This window comes from Adiantum capillus-veneris, chromosome 8, assembly GCF_014529385.1.
Source record: "Adiantum capillus-veneris isolate H3 chromosome 8, ASM1452938v2, whole genome shotgun sequence".
NCBI lineage: Eukaryota > Viridiplantae > Streptophyta > Polypodiopsida > Polypodiales > Pteridaceae > Adiantum > Adiantum capillus-veneris.
Genome location: NC_140938.1, coordinates 119,728,815 through 119,747,352, shown reverse-complemented (window position 1 = coordinate 119,747,352; position 18,538 = coordinate 119,728,815). Strand labels below are relative to the sequence as shown.

Here is an 18,538-nt window from a genome sequence, read left to right as displayed (position 1 = left end):
GCCCTACACAATTGTGGCAAAGATGCACATTGGATGCAAAGCGAAGGCATGTTTCCATATGCAAAATGACATGCTTGGTGACGCTTTGGTTGACTTCTTCTACGAGAGGCGAAGTGAGGGATGCTCGCCATACAAAGTCTCTTGGAGTGCTCTTATGGCCCTAGGTTGCTTTAAACAAATGCAAAGAGAGGGTTTCTCACATTGAGATTGTTGATAGCAGATTGGTGGTGAAAAAATATTGTACTTGGCTGTGCTTTGGTCTACTTGTATGTCAAATGTGGTTCTCTCATAAAAGAAAAAAAAGTCTTGGGCTTTCCTTGCGGAATGTCATCACCTCAAACGCATTGATTGCTTGATATGCCCAACTTCATTGTGCTAGGGTAGCTCAGGAAGCAGATGCAAACGGAAGGCTTTTCTCGAAATGCATTATCTATGCTTGCATCTTGAAGGCCAATGTCCTTATGCAAGCCATTGACATGGGTGACAAAATCAATGAGAAGTTACGACAAAATCAATGAGAAGATACCTGGTACGGCGCCGTTCGTGAAGGATGTCATGCTTGGCCATGCTTGATTGATATGTGTGGTACTGTCACGAAAGCATAAAAAGATGAAAAGTTCTTGATTGGCGTTTCTCTCTAGAATGTCATCACCTACAACGTATTGGGTGCTAATATGCCTGTCGCAAGAAATCTCTTGATTGTTTTTACGAAACCTCTTTCCCCAAATACATTCACCTATGCTTGCATCTTGAAGGCTTGTGGCCTTATGGAAGACTTTCACATGGATATTAGAATTCACGATGTGATTGCTAGTCAAGGGTTGTTGGGAGTACTATGTCATGCTTGGTGGTGGTTTGATCAATATGTATACCAAATCTGGTGTCCTCACAATAACACAAAAACTTCTTGAAGGACATCCTCCCTGGGATGTCATCTCTTATAGCAGGTTAAGTGCAAAAGATGTCCAACATTGTTGATGTAAGGAAGTGCATCGATGATAGACATTCAATCGTGCGGTGAGTAAGCAATATCATTTTTTTCTTCTCGACATTGAGAACGCAGTTAATGAACGCATTGAAAATTGCACGCTGTCGTGGGAATGGCACGTTCCCTCGTATTATAAAAATTGGGGAGGACTGTGCAAACTCCCCCGTGCAAGGAGACTTGCATGTTTTCTTTTCTTTGAAACATAAAAATGGAATAACAAACAATTAATAACATTGACATCTTATATGATCGTAAACATTGAGCTTGACGAGACTCTAACCCTGCTTGTGGTTTTCTGTGAGGTACCCCTCTGAAACACTATGATCAGTATCTGATTTTTATGAGGTGCACCTCTGAATCACGACGATCGGTACCCCAAACACGCTTTCAGGTAAAAAAATCTAACATGCTTTGATGAAAAATCTCTCTCTCTCTCTCTCTCTCTCTCTCTTTTCTCTAAAAAAATTTAACACCTCGAAAGCTTGTGGCCTTATATAAGATCTTCAAACACAATTCATTTTCTCAGTTTTTGACTAACAAAATCTAGGCAACAAGCAAAATTTGGAACACAAGTCAAGCATAGACAAGCAGAGCATGATGAGGAGTTAAAAGAAATGGGTTTTTCTTTTCTAACCGGATTGCTTCCAAGATATATCCAACCTGCTTGTGGCAAGAAAGCTTTGGGTTGTTTTTACTAGATGTGAAGGAAAAGCTTGTCTCTAATTTCAATCACGTACGCTTCCACCTTGAAAGCTTGTGGCCTTATATGAGATCTTCAAACACAAATTGTTTCTGCGATTTTTAGTTAGTAAAATCTAGAGAACAAGCAATATTCAAAACACAAGTCATCTATAGACAAGTGGGGTGTGATGAGGGGTTAAAGGCAATGGGTTATGCTTTTTAGACGAGACTGATTACAATATATACTCAGCATGATTGTGACAAGCCTAGCTCTGAGCTGATTTTACCAGATGTGAAGGAAATGCCTCTCTCTAATTGCAATCACCTATGATCCACCTCGAAGGCTTGTGGCCTTACGCAAGACCTTTACATGTATGATTTCTTACTTCACGATAAGATTGCTAGCCAGGGGCTATAGGAGCAAGATATCATGCTTCATGGTGTTTTGATCTATATGTATGTAGTCATGTAGACGAGGTTGAGGAGGCATGATGACATTTCAAGTCCATACGGTAGGACCATAACGTAGAACCTATCTTGCGCCACTATAATTCTATGGTGGATTTCCTTAGTAAAGTAGGACTTTTAAAGTAGACAGAGGAGCTAATGAAAAGTATAACATTTTTTTTGGATATTATCAGATGCCTCTTGTAATACACATAACAATGTGACATTAGGAGAATGTTGCTTTGATTGAGTGCTCGATAAAGGCGGTTGGGAGGCGGTTGTGCAACTGCTTATATATTAATGTTTGGCATCTACGCCATTGTAGGCTCGGAAAAGGATGTGGCAAGAATACAAGACATGAGAAGGTTCTCAAAAGCATTTATGTGAATGGTGTATCACCATCAAGATGAATATTGTCTGACCTCCTGCCCATGAGAGACATTTCAGATTAGCAAGTGAGGTGAAGGCTTCTCTTTCGACAAAGTACCTTGTTGAATCTTCAAATGACACAACCATACCCACACAAATGACAAGAATGCAGACAATAGAGTGAGATTGAATCAAAAAATTAATACAATCTAAAAAGTAAGAACATATTTAGACATATCAACATTGGGAAAAAAAAATCATGGAGCTATCAAAATAGGATTATGTAAACTCAAGGTAATAGGATTTGTGGAAAACAAAGCACAAGCTCTCTCTCTCTCTCTCTCTCTCTCTCTCTCTCTCTCTCACACACACACACACACACATTTTCTCTTGTTTTCTCTTATCCTCGGACTCGCTTCAATTCAATACAAATGCGGCTAACGAAGCACTCTAGTTGCGAGATTAGTGGGCCGCAACGGCTAACTACGTCCCAAGCCCTACTTTGACAGGTTTGCCGCAACAGGATGGAGATGCTTGCCACGACGTTCTTTCTTGCCGCTGCGGTTCAAGATGAGCTCCATGTGCGCACCTCTTGAGAGGAAGACGATGAGAGGGCCCAGGCTTTGGAGTCAGCTATAGGACAAAGTTGCTAATGTTAGCCATGGATGTGTGCAAATCCACTCTAATTTCTGGACGGTTTGCAAAGTTCGGTCGAAAGAAGTTGATGAACACAAGATGTCCAACTTTAAGAGACAGACGAACAAAGAGAAGAGCAATCGAGAAGACTTGAAGACGTTAACGAAATCAACTCTCTCTCTCTCTCTCTCTCTCTCTCTCTCTCTCTCTCACACACACACACACACACACTCACTAGCATATGCACAACTCACTCTCTCCCATTCGTCTGTGTATATGAGTGTGTGAGAGAGAGAGGTTGCCCCCAAGCGAATTCCAGGGGTCTTGAGTTCAATTCTCGTCGGATAGATCTTTGAGGTCTCTTGGGATAGTTTCCTACGACGTTAAAATTCTCTTCTCCTTCACCTTCCCTTCCTTGTATTATTGCACAATGGACTTCGTTGCAACGATTGATCTCTTGTGATGTCATGCTATTTTCCTCACCACACCAAACTCTAGCAAGGGCTGTACTGCTGCGCGCTCAAATTCTCTTCAAGAGCTCAAATGCAGACACAAACTCAAGCCAGGGCGGTACTGCAAGCTCAAACAATATTCGAGGCGGTACTGCTGCAAACTCAAGCCGGCCCGGTACTGCTGTAAGCTCAAACAATATTCTTCACTGGATCTGAAAGTTTAATATATCATAATGTTCTTTTGAGGTCAAAAGCTCTTCAAAACATCATTCCTTGCCCCTCTCTCGCATTCCTCTTTGAATCAGAGTGGAAAACCCAACCAAAGGGGCTGGATCAAGAAGGAAGAAGCTCAGAAGTTCACCATGAGTATACAAATAAAATTCTTTTCATCATATTAGCTAACTAATACACAAATGTGGCAAAGATGAATGGCATGTACATGCTACAGACATGACTGTCCGTGTGTTCAAGCAAGTTGCTCAAGATCTTCAAAAATTATGGGCATTCCAAATTGCGGTCTTGTAGTAAGAACCATAGTGGGGGCATGCACATAGTCAGGAGATAAGCGGAAACGATATTGTTGCAGAATAGTTGAGAGCACCATCTTGGCCTCAATAGTGGCAAATACCTGGCCTATACAATTCCGTGGCCCGAATGAGAATGGCAAAAAAGCCCCAGGCACTTTGCAGGCTTTTGCAATGCCCTCTTCAAAACGCTCAGGACGAAACTCGTCCGCATCTGCACCCCAATACCGCTCATCATGGTGCCATGCTATGATTGGCACTAAAATCGTTGTGCCTGCTGGAATTAATGTCTCCCCCAACTTCATGTCATTTTCTGCCTTCCTGAGAATTAGACTAGCTGGAGGGTATAACCGTAGCGACTCATTGATGACCATACCAACCTGCAAAATCAGCAACTTGACTTAGATCTTTTGCGTACACGAGCTTAAACCACGCTCTTCACTGGACTCTATCATGCATAAAAAAATCATCAAGTGGATTGCAACTTACAAGCTTCAAATGGTTCAATGAGTCCGCTGTTGGCAGATCTGTCCTTCCACAAACATCAAAAACCTCCTCTCGTAGTCGTTCTTGCCACTCTGGATGGTTTGCCAGCAGCAGAAACATGAACGTCAGGAGCGTAGCTGTTGTCTCATGCCCAGCAAAGAAGAAAGTTTTGCACTCATCAATGAGCTCATCTAGCCCCATGGTCAAATTCTTTTGATTCCCATGCAGCTCCCCTTTGTTGGCTGCCAACATTAGGCCCAACAAATCATTACCGTAACCGTCAGTGCGCAGCCTGTCTCCCGATTTCATACGCTTTTGAATGATTTGGCCGAGCACATCATGGATTCCATATTTTAGGCTGTTGCGATACCAATTTTGTGAAGTGGGTAAAAACCTGCACCATCAATGCATGCATCCACACAAAGTGAAAATCTAGTTGAGAAATTGAACCTTCGTAATGCACAGAGTAATTAGATGCTCATCTCACCGCGAGCCCGGGATATAAACAACTGCATTCATCTTAGAAATCAGTTCTTGCTGCTTGTGCTGCATTTCAAACACTAACTTGCCTTCTGCAAAACTGCTCCCAAATGCTGTGTGCGAAATGATGTCCGCTGTCAGATTTCTGAACTCTTCGGCAACATCAATGGCGTCTTTTCTTTCCACGCGGGAACCCCATGTCTTCATCATCTTAACTGTCAATCCACCCATTGTGGGAGCCATGGCCTACACTTGAAGAAGAATCTATTTTAAGACTAGTATTCAAGAGTGTTGTGTGTGAGAGAAAAAATCCATATCAAGTGTTGGACTATCATTCAAGAGCAGCACACAAATTTATTCGAATGTGAATGCATGTATATACATGTAGAGAGAGTGAGAGAGTCCCTAGGTTGCATATGCTTTCAAGTTAATGTGATAAATTTCACAGTGGAAAGGGCTACCTTCAATTTGTCAAGGAAAAAGGCAGGGTTCAAGATGCGCCGGTGCTGAGCCCATCTCTCGCCATCTAATGAAACAAGACCATCTCCAACCAAGTCTTTGGTATCAGGCCTACCACCAGGCTTTTTGAAATGTCCAGATTTGGTTGACAGCAGTTCCTTGGCCTGCTCTGGCTCTTTAAGAACATATCGAGGTTGAAGGCCAAACCAGTAAGTAAAATGCTCACCTGCAAACATTTGTGACAGACACTAATTAGGAACAAACATTTGTGACAGACAACTATGAATGCAAAGTATATATGATGTTGCTTTACATTAAATTTAAGGAGTTGCACAAATTGCACATGACACCCAAGTCGACCTGTCTCTGACATCGCCAGAAAAAAGAACAACTTTTGAGAAAGCTTACCATAAGTTTTCCGCCACTCGTACACGTGCGGCATGATGCGAGGGGCGACAGCATGACTAATTTCGGACATGGGTTGGGAGCGGGCCTTTGCAAAGATCACGGCGAAGTCTTGCAGATTGCCATTAAGGAAGGCGCGACGTGGTAAGCACTTCACACCCTGTGCTTCGAAGATCCGCCGGGCACGCCGTGCACGCAGCTCCTGCAGGAAGAGGCTGTGGAGGGCATAGACCAAAGGACCACCCAGCAGCACCGCCAGCAGGGCAATTGCCACCTCTGTGTAGAGCTGTAGGGGAAGGACGAATGCCCTCATTGTCGTAATCACCAGCACTACTACTGACAAGCAGCACAACCAGCTCTCTCTCTCTCTCTCTGTGTGTGTGTGTGTGTGTGTGTGTGTGTGTGTGTGTGTGTGGCGACCTCTTTCGCCAGCAGATGTACACACGCTCTCTCTCTAGAGTGCTCTCTCTCTCTCTCTCTCTCTCTCTCTGCCCCCAGGATAACAATCTGTTATATAGAGCCATCATCCATGCTCCCCCTTCCCCCACGCAAAGCCGACACGAGTTGAGAATCATTTTCAGACCGAGAGAGCCTGAGCCACACTGACTCTCTTCGATCTTGACTTCTATGGTTCTAGAAGCTTTTGTGCAAGATGAGCAATGAGCATTACGATTAGGGTGACGAGCTTGTTCACACGTCACACGTCACACTAATAGCAATGGTAGTTCAGAGTTTCAGAGCATCTTTTTATTAGGGCTGAGTTGCACCAAGTGCTAGCAAGGGCAAGAGGAGCGTTAGAAAAAAAAAAACCGGGGTCTAGTGTATTTTAACCGGCTGAAATTATAAAATCCCGGTTAGATTTTGAACTTGCCATTAAGAAAACCGACAAATTTTCACAAGTTTTAGTGTACTTATCGGCAAAAGCTTCAAATTTTGACTTGAAAACGGGGAGAATTTTTGTTTGGTTAGGAAAAATGTATTTTTCTAGCCCCGGGCAAGAGTGGATAAAGGTTGCATAGTGTTTCACCCACACTTACGACTTGTTACGACTGGAGTCTAAGAAGGGAATGGGTCCCGTAATTTAAGGAGAACATGACAAGCGTTTCATTGGAGATGAGAGGCCTGAAATAAGGAAGGCCTTTCTCCTGCGTTGTCAGAGAAGACGGTTCTCTAGGGTCGATCAGAAAAGCGTTGGGCTTCTGGCTATGAGAGAATTGAGAGAGATAGAGGCAACAAGATTCAAACAGTAAGAAATTTGCAACAGAGATTCAATCCAATCCTAATTTCATTCAATCTCCCAATTTATGTACAAAGTATAGTCAAAATCGACCCTCGATATTCATCAAGTAATGATAGAATCCCGAGCACTCGCACCCAAACACGATTATAAGTTCGGTTCTTGCTCGTCGCATGCTCAAGCTATCGTTGGTAGCATACGTACTGATCATAGGCTGGCCGTTCCAAGCTTTAGAATCCATCCTTTTTGCACCAATTCTCGCCCAAGTCCCCCTACTCTATTCGAGTCCCCCTACTCTATTCACTTTGTCAAAACCCATCCTTTTTGCACCAATTCTCGCCCAAGTCCCCCTACTCTATTCACTTTGTCAAAACCCATCCTTTTTGCACCAATTCTCGCCCAAGTCCCCCTACTCTATTCACTTTGTCAAAACCCCATCACAAATCCAAGGAAACAATAATAGAATTCAACTTTAAATCTCTTGTTCTTTGTCTTTGGCCCTTGTACTTGAACTTGTTTTCTTGATCCCCTTTTTATTGCCCAAAATATTGTCCTTCTTTATGTCCCCCTTCTTGCTCTCCTTAATGTAGAGGGAGAACAAGAGCGAGGGGATAAAGCCTTCTTTCTTACTTTAATATGCTCCTTATTGCCCTTAAAATCCTCCTTTACGTTCCCCCTATGCCCCTTTAATGGTAACCTTAATCCGCCTTAAATCCTCTGTATTGTCCTCTTCTTCCTACTTTCCTCTTTAAGGATCCTCTTTCCCTGTTATTCCCCTTGATGTCGAATGTGAAGGTGAAATGGGAGATTGAGGATGTATGAGAGAGACGGATCTAAAACTTAGGATATCCAACTACTATGGAGCTTTAGCTCCTTACAAGCACATGATAGAGCTTAGTGATTTTGATTATGAGGGCATAAGACAAGGGAGATCGTCTATGGCCGTGAGAAGAAGCTAGGAGAGGATAGGGCCATTTAATATATTTATGGCTACTTAAACATGAGAGAGAGAGAGAGAGAGAGAGAGAGAGAGAGAGAGAGAGCGCTATGGGAGCCTCAGTGCTCAAGCTATGGCTTAAGTTAAAACAGGATTCAAGAGCCCCCCCAAAATAAGCTCTCTCCCCCCTTTTTTATAAGTCCCCTCCTCCTTTTTTGCATGCGATAACTACCACTTGTTGCTAATTTTTTTATAAAATCCCTCCCCCTTCCTACCACTAGTGCTAGCGTTAGTGGTTAGCGTGGGAAGCGTCTCTTCATGATGTGGCAGCTTGGACACGACTTGTACGAAATCTAGTGCTGCTATCGTTGAACAAGGCGTTCCTTTGTCAGCCTCATCTGAGCCATGTCGTGATCAGTGCGAGCCCTCAACCCTCCAGCTTGCTATGTCCACCCTATTGCCCGCCATTCTTTTTCCCCTTTCACATTATTTAACCCTTCATTTTTAGGTTTTTGGGAGGCCTTTGCTTATTTGGACAGCCAATTCAATGGCCTTGGGTGGCATTTAGCTCCTTTTTGGGCGGCCACTAACTTTAAGTACACCACATTTAGCATGCACAACATTGTGGCCAACAGCCGTGCATGCATACAAAGATCAACCAAATCACTACCGAGCTTGGCATCTTTTTCCAAGATTCCCTTGACCGTACCCTCCATCAATGCATTCCAAGTGATGCCATCCTAAAGAGAATGCCCACAAAAAACTTTTTATGCTTTCATGAGAGCATCACATTTGGCATACTTGACACCTAATGAATTCCAAGGGATGACATTCTCGATGGGAGCCCTTCAAGAACTTTATGTGTTTTCATAAAAGCATCACAAATGACATACATATCAACCCAAAATTTTGTCAAGCAGCCATAAATATTGACCAAAGCAGTGCCGAGCACAACCTTAAAAATATCATTTTCAATTCTCCCTGATCATAGTTGTATGAAACTATAGAGAGAACTGAATTGGCCATAAGTTGAGTATTTAATGCCCGATTTGAGCCCTATAAAGCACGTGTTGTAGCCCGTGCCAGGCACTAGCAACCGAGCCTCTATTAAGCTTGATTCAACTTCCTCGGCACACATCCCAAAGTGGATCCAAGAGAAACAAAACCGACCCCTCAAAAATACTAAACTGCCCATAACTTCTCAATCCGGACTCTAATCAGCGAGTTGTAGCATTCCGAGTACTATAACTTTGGCCTATAAAATCGCATTTTAATAGCACTTCTTCCATAATACCCATAGATTATTGCTCCTATTCATATGCATCAGATGGTACATCCATGTTACATCATGACATGAATCTGCTTTCAAATTGAAAGACTCTTCACATACCTATAGATAGTCCGCATGCATAGTGTCCCTTTGTGGATAGACCATGGAACAATCAACATCTTCATTAACGGCTTCACCTGGGTTGCTAATGTCACAGCCATTAGCTTTAATTAATTCTATTTTTTTTTCATCCACATCTACTTCTACTTTTGACGGCCCTTCATCCTGCTTAATCTCCCAATGTGCATTATCCTTTGAGAAAAAATTTGAAAGTCCAAATTTAGCATAAAATGCTTCAACTATGTCTACATCTTTAGCATACTTCCAATAGACATGCATTGACCATGGCTTCTAGCTTGGCACCAATAGATCCCTAAACACTTGCATAGCTTGATATCTTCTTAACCAATCCATTACCTATTTCTTCGAGAGAATCCTTTGTATGGAGAAGAGACTCCTCCAATTGTGAAGCCAAAAAATGTGGACTTACTTGAAAAAAAACCTCTTCAAAAGTCTGTCAACAATCCCAATATGTTTTGGATAGGCCCTGCAAATACTCATACAGATCTGCACTTACCATCTGCTCAAACGCAATGATCATATGATCATCAGGTACACCTCTAAATCTCATCTCAAATCTGTAGATTGAAAGATACTCCTCTACATGTTTCCCATCAAAAACACCCTTTGCAGCATATATATGGTCAAGTGAGCTGCTCCCACTCCTTCACTGTTAGGTAGACCCTATCTTCATCCATGTATCCTCTCTTGTGTGTGAAAACCCTCTTACAACTTGACAACAATGTGTAAGCAACGCCTTAAGCCTCATGCATGTAATGACACCTAGAAGCCCATGTGTTGGCATGTGTGTCAAGAAGCTACCTCTCCCTCTATGCATATATATGAGGCTCTTTGTACATGAATTTCCATCTAGTAATATTAAGCATCCTTTTTCATCACGAATGCTTCACTTGTATATCAGCCATAGCCTTTTGAGTGTTATCAAAGCTTGTTTAGGTGTTAGGCCATTTTAGATTAGCTTCTCTTTCTTGACTAGTTGATCGATTCAATTTCTTTGCATGAGCATTTAGATTTTGCATAATTATTTTCTTATCTCTTCGGCTTAATCTAAGTATCTATGATACACACATAGTGCCACTACGCATACTTGGAAATAGGTCCAAGGGAGAAGAAACACACACTAGTGGTTTTTGTTGAGGAACTGATACTTGTTTTTGAAAAATTAGCAATTCAGGGCTTTTGGTGAGGAGCTGACACTTGTCTTGGAAAATTTTTGAGGTGGCCACACAAGACTTGCTTCTCAAGTTCACTAACACATTGCTGCTTGGCTGGCCTGTGCTCACCAGAGTCGTCATCATCGCACCTCGGCTATCTTCCCATCATCAAGCCACTGCCCTATTTAAGCCTCGACAACACCTACAACACTTGATAACGTGCTACGGCGCTATGCCTCAGACCCCCCCCCCCCCCCCCCCCCCCCCCCCCCCCCCCCCCCACTCAAAGCGTGCACTGGCTGCTTGCACGCTCATAATCAATTGTAGCCTTCACTTGCCCTGCTAAAAAATCACCCCCTATAGATCATAAGCTTTGCAAGTGGTAGCACTCTATCTTCTCTTGCTTAAGAGCATCTCTAACAATGCACCCCATCATCCATCGACTCAACCAGAAGCAAGCTACCTCCTCTGTCTCCTTACCCGAGAAGCAAACTTTTTCAACTCCCGGCCTCTACTGCACAACTTTGCAGAATTGAAGTATTGTGTGAGGTCCCCAACCCGGAAGATTGGTGTGATTTGATAGATTGCCTTACTTTATTCGCAAGTTCCATTAACGACACCTTACTCCGGTTCCACAAAGCAAGGAGTACACGAGCAACAAAAGAGAGGAAGTCCTCTATCGATTGTGATCATGGTTGTAAGGGTCATACGCCACAAGCCAGGTCAAAAATCAAGGGATTCTAATAGGAGCTATTTCCTATATCATAAAGATAAAATCTCATTGACATACTTAGGTTCTATAAACAACATCTTTTTCTCCATGTTTAAGAGGAACGATCGACATTCATAAGCACTAAATATGTTATGAGACTCGCTCTTAAGTGACTAGTAGTCTTGTGAAAAGTACTCGATTAATCGGGTCCACCCATTCATAGACATAGATCCATTTGGATACTAGTCTCCCACTTTTCACAAGGCACTCACCCGTCCTTCTTGTTTTCTAATTACTACCACATTATTTTACATATATAAATAGAGCTCCTTTATTAATTTCGGACATATATAGGTTCTTTCATATATAGCCCTTCAAACATCACCAAAACGATTCTTTTTCAAACAAAGCCTGACGAAGATAGTTTTATATTTCAAAAAAAATGAACCATCATGATTGCATCGCAAAGAATTTGAACCCGAAAAGGTGTTGTCATATCTTGCTACCCTATCCACCACACCACATGGGTAAGTTAGTGTCAAGAGTAAAGCATACAATTATAAAGGCACTCTGAATGTCATCAAAGAGATGAGCTCTTTTTGCACACACTTGTTACATCAGACTGGCCATGTGGCACTTTTCGATGTGTTCTAAGCAATGTTTTCTATATATGGAGTCCTAAATCATGCAAGTACAAAAAAATTATCACACTAAGGCAACCAAATATCCTTATTGTTCATGATGCAGATATGCATAGAATGTATGTCATCATTCTCTTTGAAGTTGACCTGTATTGTTTGTTGAAGATGATGAAACAGGAAACAGAAGGAAGACAGCAACTCAGAGTAGGAAGAAGATGGAGAAGGAGAAGACACAGAGCTTGTGTACGAGATCTCTGTAGTCTATCTCTCTGTATTGGAATAATAGTGTATACAAACTCTGAGCTACAAAGCTTATATGAAACCCTAAGAGATAAGGTGTCCTTTCACACCGGATGTCTAGGGGGAAAAACCCAGTGGGAGAAAAGTGCCCCTGGTGAAGCGCGTATACACACTAACACTACTACATGTCTACAAATCCCCCCTGTAGTGATAGTGTGAATCCGTACAAGGTAGCAGATCATCATGTGTATGAGAGTAAGCCCAAAGCTTTTCGGAAAGCTTCAAACTTTTCTCGTGATAACGCCTTCGTAAATAGATCTGCAATGTTATCCTGTGTAGGACAGTAAGTTAGTGTGATCTCCCCTGCATGTAGCCTTTCCCTGACATAGTGGTAGTGAACCTCTATGTGCTTTGTTCTTGCATGAAATACTGGATTCCTTGCAACTGCCATAGCACTCTGACTGTCAGTGAAAATGGTAGTGGGTGCCTGTTGACACTCACAAAGATCTGCCAATAACCTGCGTATCCATACACAATCAACTGTTGCCGTGAAAGCTGCCCTGTACTCAGCTTCACAAGTTGATGTAGCCACTGTGGGTTGCTTCTTGCTTAGCCAAGATATACATGCATTTCCCAAGAAAAAACAATTGCCACTTGTGGAATGTCGTGTGTCAAAATCACCAGCCCAATCTGAATCGTTGTAACCAAGAAGCTGCATAGAACTGTGCTTTCCATACATATCCCCCCTTGGAAAGAACATGGCAAGATTAGGGGTACCTGAAAGGTAACGAAGTATGCGCTTCACAGCTTGCCAATGATGCATACCTGGGCTGTGCATAAATCTGCTTGCTTGTGAAACCCCAAATTGAATGTCTGGACGAGTGTTGCCTGCCAAATATATCAAGCAACCAACCGCTGCTGCATAAGTATGTACATCAAAAGGTTCTCCAGCATCGTGCATGCTCAACTTTGATCCAGTTTCTACGGGTGTAGAGATTGGCTTACAATTTTGCATACCAAACTTGTCCAAAATTTTATGCAAATATTTTGCCTGCAACATGTATATGCCATCTTCTGATTGCACAAACTGAATACCCAAGTAATAATGTAGCAAACCAAGATCAGACATCTCAAAGGTTTTTCTCAAAGCATCTTTAAACGCTTCAATTTCATTTGCATTATTGCCTGTAAGAAGCATATCATCCACATAAAGTGTTAGCATAATGAGAACTCCATCTCTCTTTTTGACATACAAAGTACTTTCTGTTGGACTATTCTGAAATCCCTGGCCAATCAAATAAGTATGTATCTTCTCATACCATGCTCTTGGAGCCTGTTTGAGACCATACAAAGCTTTACGCAATCTACATACCTTTTGCTCTTGACCTTTTACAACAAAACCACTTGGTTGACTTACATAAACTTCTTCCTGCAAATCACCATTCAAAAAAGCAGTTTTGATATCCAACTGATGCACTTTCCAACCATGATGAGCAGCAATTGCAACTAGTGATCTAACTGTGGATGCACGAGAAGTAGGAGCAAAGGTTTCATCATAATCTATGCCTTTCTGTTGCGCATAACCTTTTGCCACAAGCCTTGCTTTGTACCTGTCAACAGTACCATCTTGTTTCCTTTTTACCTTAAAAACCCACTTTGTACCAATAGGCTTTTTACCTGTAGGCAAGTCCACTAGATCCCATGTATGATTCTTATGAATAGAATCAATTTCTTGCTGCATAGCATCTTTCCACTGAACACACTCTAAAGCTTGTTCAAATGAATCAGGCTCATCTGCATCACAAAGAGTACTAAAGCAAGCCAAATCTACTTGCTCTCTGCCAAAAGTAGTACCAGCACGTGTTTTTCGTGGCAACGGTGCATCCAACTTGCTATCCTGCAAAGTTTTCTGAACCCATTTTGGCAAGGTTCTTTCTTCCTTGAGAACTTCTTGCTCTTCACGCACAATTTCCTCTACATCATGAGGTGTCACATGCTGATCAAAAGATTGATCAAGATTATCAACCTGTTGTGATTCTTGATTCTCCACAAAAGAAGGAAGCAAACCTTCAAATACATCATGTGTCTGCATATGAGGTACATCAAAAGCAACCATAGGTTGAGCAGTAGTTTCTGCAAAAATTACATCACGACTTTCAAAAATCTTGTTTGTAGCAGGATTGTAAAGTCTATAACCTTTACTTCCACTACTGTACCCCACAAATATACATTTGATTGCCTTATCATCAAGCTTTCCACGTAACTGCTGAGGGATGTGAGCATAAGCAAGACAACCAAAAACACGAAGATAACTGACTGAAGGTTTTTTGTCATACCAAGCTTCATATGCAGTAATGGTCTTCAAGGCACGAGTAGGACACCTGTTCAAAACATGTGCTGCACAAGCAACTGCCTCCATCCATAGCTTATGAGGCAAACTCTTAGCCTTGAGCATACATCTAGCTGTCTCCATTAAAGACCTGTTCTTCCTTTCTGCAACACCATTCTGTTGTGGTGTGTATGGCATAGTGCATTGGTGTTTAATGCCTTTCTTTCCCAAAAAATCCTTAAATGCACCTGACATGTATTCACCTCCTCGATCGGTACGAAGAGTCTGTACTTTGCAACCTGTTTCATTTTCAACCATGGCGACATAATGTTGAAAAACTGCAAACACGTCTGACTTTGCTTTGAGTGGATACACCCAACAAAACCTGGAAAAGTCATCAATGAAGGTCACAAAATAAAGGCTGTTTCCCAAAGATGGCGTCCTCATAGGACCACATACATCACTGTGTACAAGCTGCAACTTTCGTGTCGCTCTAACTGAACCATCCTGCGAAAATGCAAATCTGTGCATCTTTCCAAGAACGCAACCTTCACATACATGTCTTGGTGGCATCTCCAATAAAGACAAATCATGCACCATATTATGACGTTGTAAAGTCATCAAACTGCCATAACTAACATGCCCAAATCTAGCATGCCACAACTCAGCATCCTGCATGGCCTGAGTCTTTGTTTCTGCAATACATACCTGAATCTGCTTTTCATAACGATCTAGCACAAATAGTCCATTTTCCAGCGTACCTGTAGTGATAAGAGAATAACCATTCTCTCGATCTCGTACAACACATCTGTCATCCTCAAAAATAACCCGAAGACCATTTTTTGCAAGAGAGGATACAGACAACAAATTCTTCTTGATCCCTGGAACATATAAGACATCTGGCAAGCATAAATCTGAACCATCTGAAATGGTAATCAAAATCTTACCAACGCCTTTGATTGGATAAGAAGCATTATTTGCACATGTCACCTTCTTTCCTGCTGGAGCTGCATCCAATGAACAAAACAAATCCTTCCTTGAAGTAATATGCCTGGATGCACCACTATCAAAGTACCAAATCATTTGTGTCTTGTCAACACTGTAAGCAGAAAAATTTGAACATACTACAAAAGCATAAGAATCCTGCACAAAGTTTGCAGACTCTTCTTTAGCTGTAGAAGAATCACCAGAAGCTGAAACAACCAAACTTGACTCTTTCTTCTTTTCTTTAGCAATTCGCTTTTTACACTCACTAATGTAGTGACCAGGTTTCTTGCAGTAGTGACATTTACCTTTCTTCTTGGACTTGTCGGAATCACCTTTAGACTTCTCTGAAGATTGTCCTGCACTAGACTTGGAGTGATGAGCACTCTCTTTACCCCTGTTTTTGTTCTGTACAACAAGAGCATGATCCATACCATCCACCTGTAAAGACTTGTTCTTACGTGATTGATCCTCCTGCAATAGCAAAGCCACTAACTCTTCAAAATGAAGAGGGTCAGGATTAGCTCGCAAAGACAGAGTCAAAGAAGTCTGAAAAGTCAAATAAGATGGTGGTAGTGAATTGAGTGTTTTGGAAACCAAGTCCTTCTCTGGAATAACTTCATCAATGCTAAGCAATTGCTCTTTAAGATCCCTGATTTTTGTAAGATGCTCGACAATATCGTCACCTTCGTCCATCTGTATTTTGTCAAGTTGTTTCTTCAAAAACTCTATTCTGGCAGCGTTTCTTCCTCCAAACATAGCTTGCAGAGTGTTCCAAGCATTCTCAGAAGTTCTACAAGATCTGATATGTGGTGTGATTGTCCTCTTTATGGTTAAGGCAATCACAGCCATAGCCTGTGCATCTTTAGTATCCCATCTCTTTTGCTCTGGAGTGACTTGTGAGGGTCCTGCACCACGACCAGGCGTGGCAGGTGCAATGCTACCTGGACGAACTTCATCTCCAGATACATAATCCCACAATCCTTTACCAACCAAAACATTTTTGGCCATAAAAGACCAAAGAGAATAGTTGGTACCATCCAATTTGTCTTCGGATGTAAACGCACCAAAAATCTCTTTCTCCGTAGATTGAGCCATACTGTAGATGCAAACAAGAGAGCAAAAGAACCTCCAAGAGATTCACAAATCTCCTCTCCAATCCAAGCAAAACTCTACACAAAATCTCAGCACAAAGCTAAGACAAGCTGCTTCCCAAAAGAACTGTTTACCTGAAGAAAATCTGTCAAAAAGCACACCCTCTTGATCTAAACGCCTCGGAAAAGTAACTTCTGCTACGCTGCTCAGAACGAAATTCTGAGGGCTCGAACGGCTTCGAAAGGGGGGTAAAACCCCAGGTCGCCTGATCAGAATACTCCCGGAACGTCGAGGATGCTCCCACGAACAAATTTTCCGAAAACTGCCTGAAAACTGCGATTGCGCGCGCGGACGCGAAAACGCAAGTAGAGGCTCTGGAAATCACCTCGCTCTGATACCAATTGTTGAAGATGATGAAACAGGAAACAGAAGGAAGACAGCAACTCAGAGTAGGAAGAAGATGGAGAAGGAGAAGACACAGAGCTTGTGTACGAGATCTCTGTAGTCTATCTCTCTGTATTGGAATAATAGTGTATACAAACTCTGAGCTACAAAGCTTATATGAAACCCTAAGAGATAAGGTGTCCTTTCACACCGGATGTCCAGGGGGAAAAACCCAGTGGGAGAAAAGTGCCCCTGGTGAAGCGCGTATACACACTAACACTACTACATGTCTACATTGTTGACATGTGAGGACTAGGAACTGCCCTAATCTAAATAGCGTAAGATCTTCCACTATAAGAACCTAAGTCCAAATCTGTCAGCATTGCCACGATTCAACAAAGAAAAAATAAATAAAAAATTTGTGTGAACGGTAATAACAGTGGGAATGTGAACAATAATGGTTTATCGATAATTGTTGGGGTTAAGGCCTATGTGCCTTGACCTGTCGCCCAGGTCATGGGCGCCCGCCCACTGTTACCCTATACTTATAGTGAGTATACTGTATAGGGGGAGCTACCACTTCACAGTCTCCCCACCCACATCGTGTGTGTGTCTCGTTCTCTCTCTCTCACTCTCCGTCTGTGGTGCTCCCCGATCCCCTTCAATTGGTATCAGAGCTATGGTGACAGCGGAGAGCACGACGGCTTTGAGAGCTTCGAGGCGATAGCTCGCTCTCTCTCGACGGTAGAGAGATTAAGAAAGCTTGGAAGCTTTGTGAGAATGCAATGGGAGCTTGTGAGCTCAGTTGAGAGTGATGTATGCTCTTGTGGAAGCTCAGAAAGGAGTGTGGAAGATTGTGTGTAAGTGAAGGTGTTGCCCTAAAACTATGTGCGCAGCAGCACAGTTTTCAGATTCTTTTTTCTCCTTGTAGAATGCAGATCTGAGAATTCTGTCCACGAAGCCCATCCGTTTCAACGTGGTCTACAACTTTGCAGAAGAAACTTTTTGCAAATTCCCCACCGTTTTGCTGATATTCAGCTCAGACTGACTGTATACAGAAATTCCAGATTTTTTGTTGTCGCATTGTGTACGAGTTTGATGCACTTTTGGAAGCACGGGAGATGCTTGATGTTGAGTGCATAAATTCTGAGCTGAAGATGCAATTGCAGCTTGTGTTAAGCTTGTGGTTTGAGGGTTTTTTGGTAGACTTGGGCAACGAAGTACGGAGGCGTTTACACACCACCGAAGCGGTCTCTTGAGAGACGCAGGCTTTTGGAGCACACAGGTGGAGCTTCTTTCACTGGTTTTCACAAAATACTTTGGCAGTGATTTTGTGCTTGGATTCATGGTCTTTGCGGATGGTTTGCATATGGTTATGGCACATGGTTGATGCCCATTATACATGCATTTTGGCGAGCACTTTCAAGTGCCGGTAAGCTCTCTTGAGAGCATTGTTTTCGCATTGATCAAGTTTTCGGATTGCAAAT

At 42.3% G+C, this 18,538-nt stretch overlaps 1 protein-coding gene across 1 annotated transcript; it reads right to left on the bottom strand.

Moving 5' to 3' along the window:
• Positions 1-3,942: 3,942 nt before the first annotated feature.
• Positions 3,943-6,436, bottom strand: LOC147452852 (cytochrome P450 709B2-like). Its single transcript, XM_086518443.1, has 5 exons — positions 5,931-6,436; positions 5,525-5,748; positions 5,071-5,309; positions 4,587-4,977; positions 3,943-4,477 (listed from the first exon to the last, which is right to left on the bottom strand). The coding sequence occupies exons 1-5, from the start codon at positions 6,238-6,240 to the stop codon at positions 4,040-4,042; spliced, it is 1,602 nt and encodes a 533-aa protein (XP_086374569.1). The 5' UTR covers positions 6,241-6,436; the 3' UTR covers positions 3,943-4,039.
• Positions 6,437-18,538: the final 12,102 nt, after the last annotated feature.

Excerpts from the sequence above, each read along its gene's own strand:
- LOC147452852 (XM_086518443.1), bottom strand. The coding sequence starts at position 6,240 with ATGAGGGCATTCGTCCTTCCCCTACAGCTCTACACAGAGGTGGCAATT. Across the intron at positions 5,310-5,524 it reads TTTTCCTTGACAAATTGAAG|GCCATGGCTCCCACAATGGG; the intron begins GTAGCCCTTTCC and ends CTTCAAGTGTAG. Across the intron at positions 4,978-5,070 it reads GTTTATATCCCGGGCTCGCG|GTTTTTACCCACTTCACAAA; the intron begins GTGAGATGAGCA and ends TTGATGGTGCAG.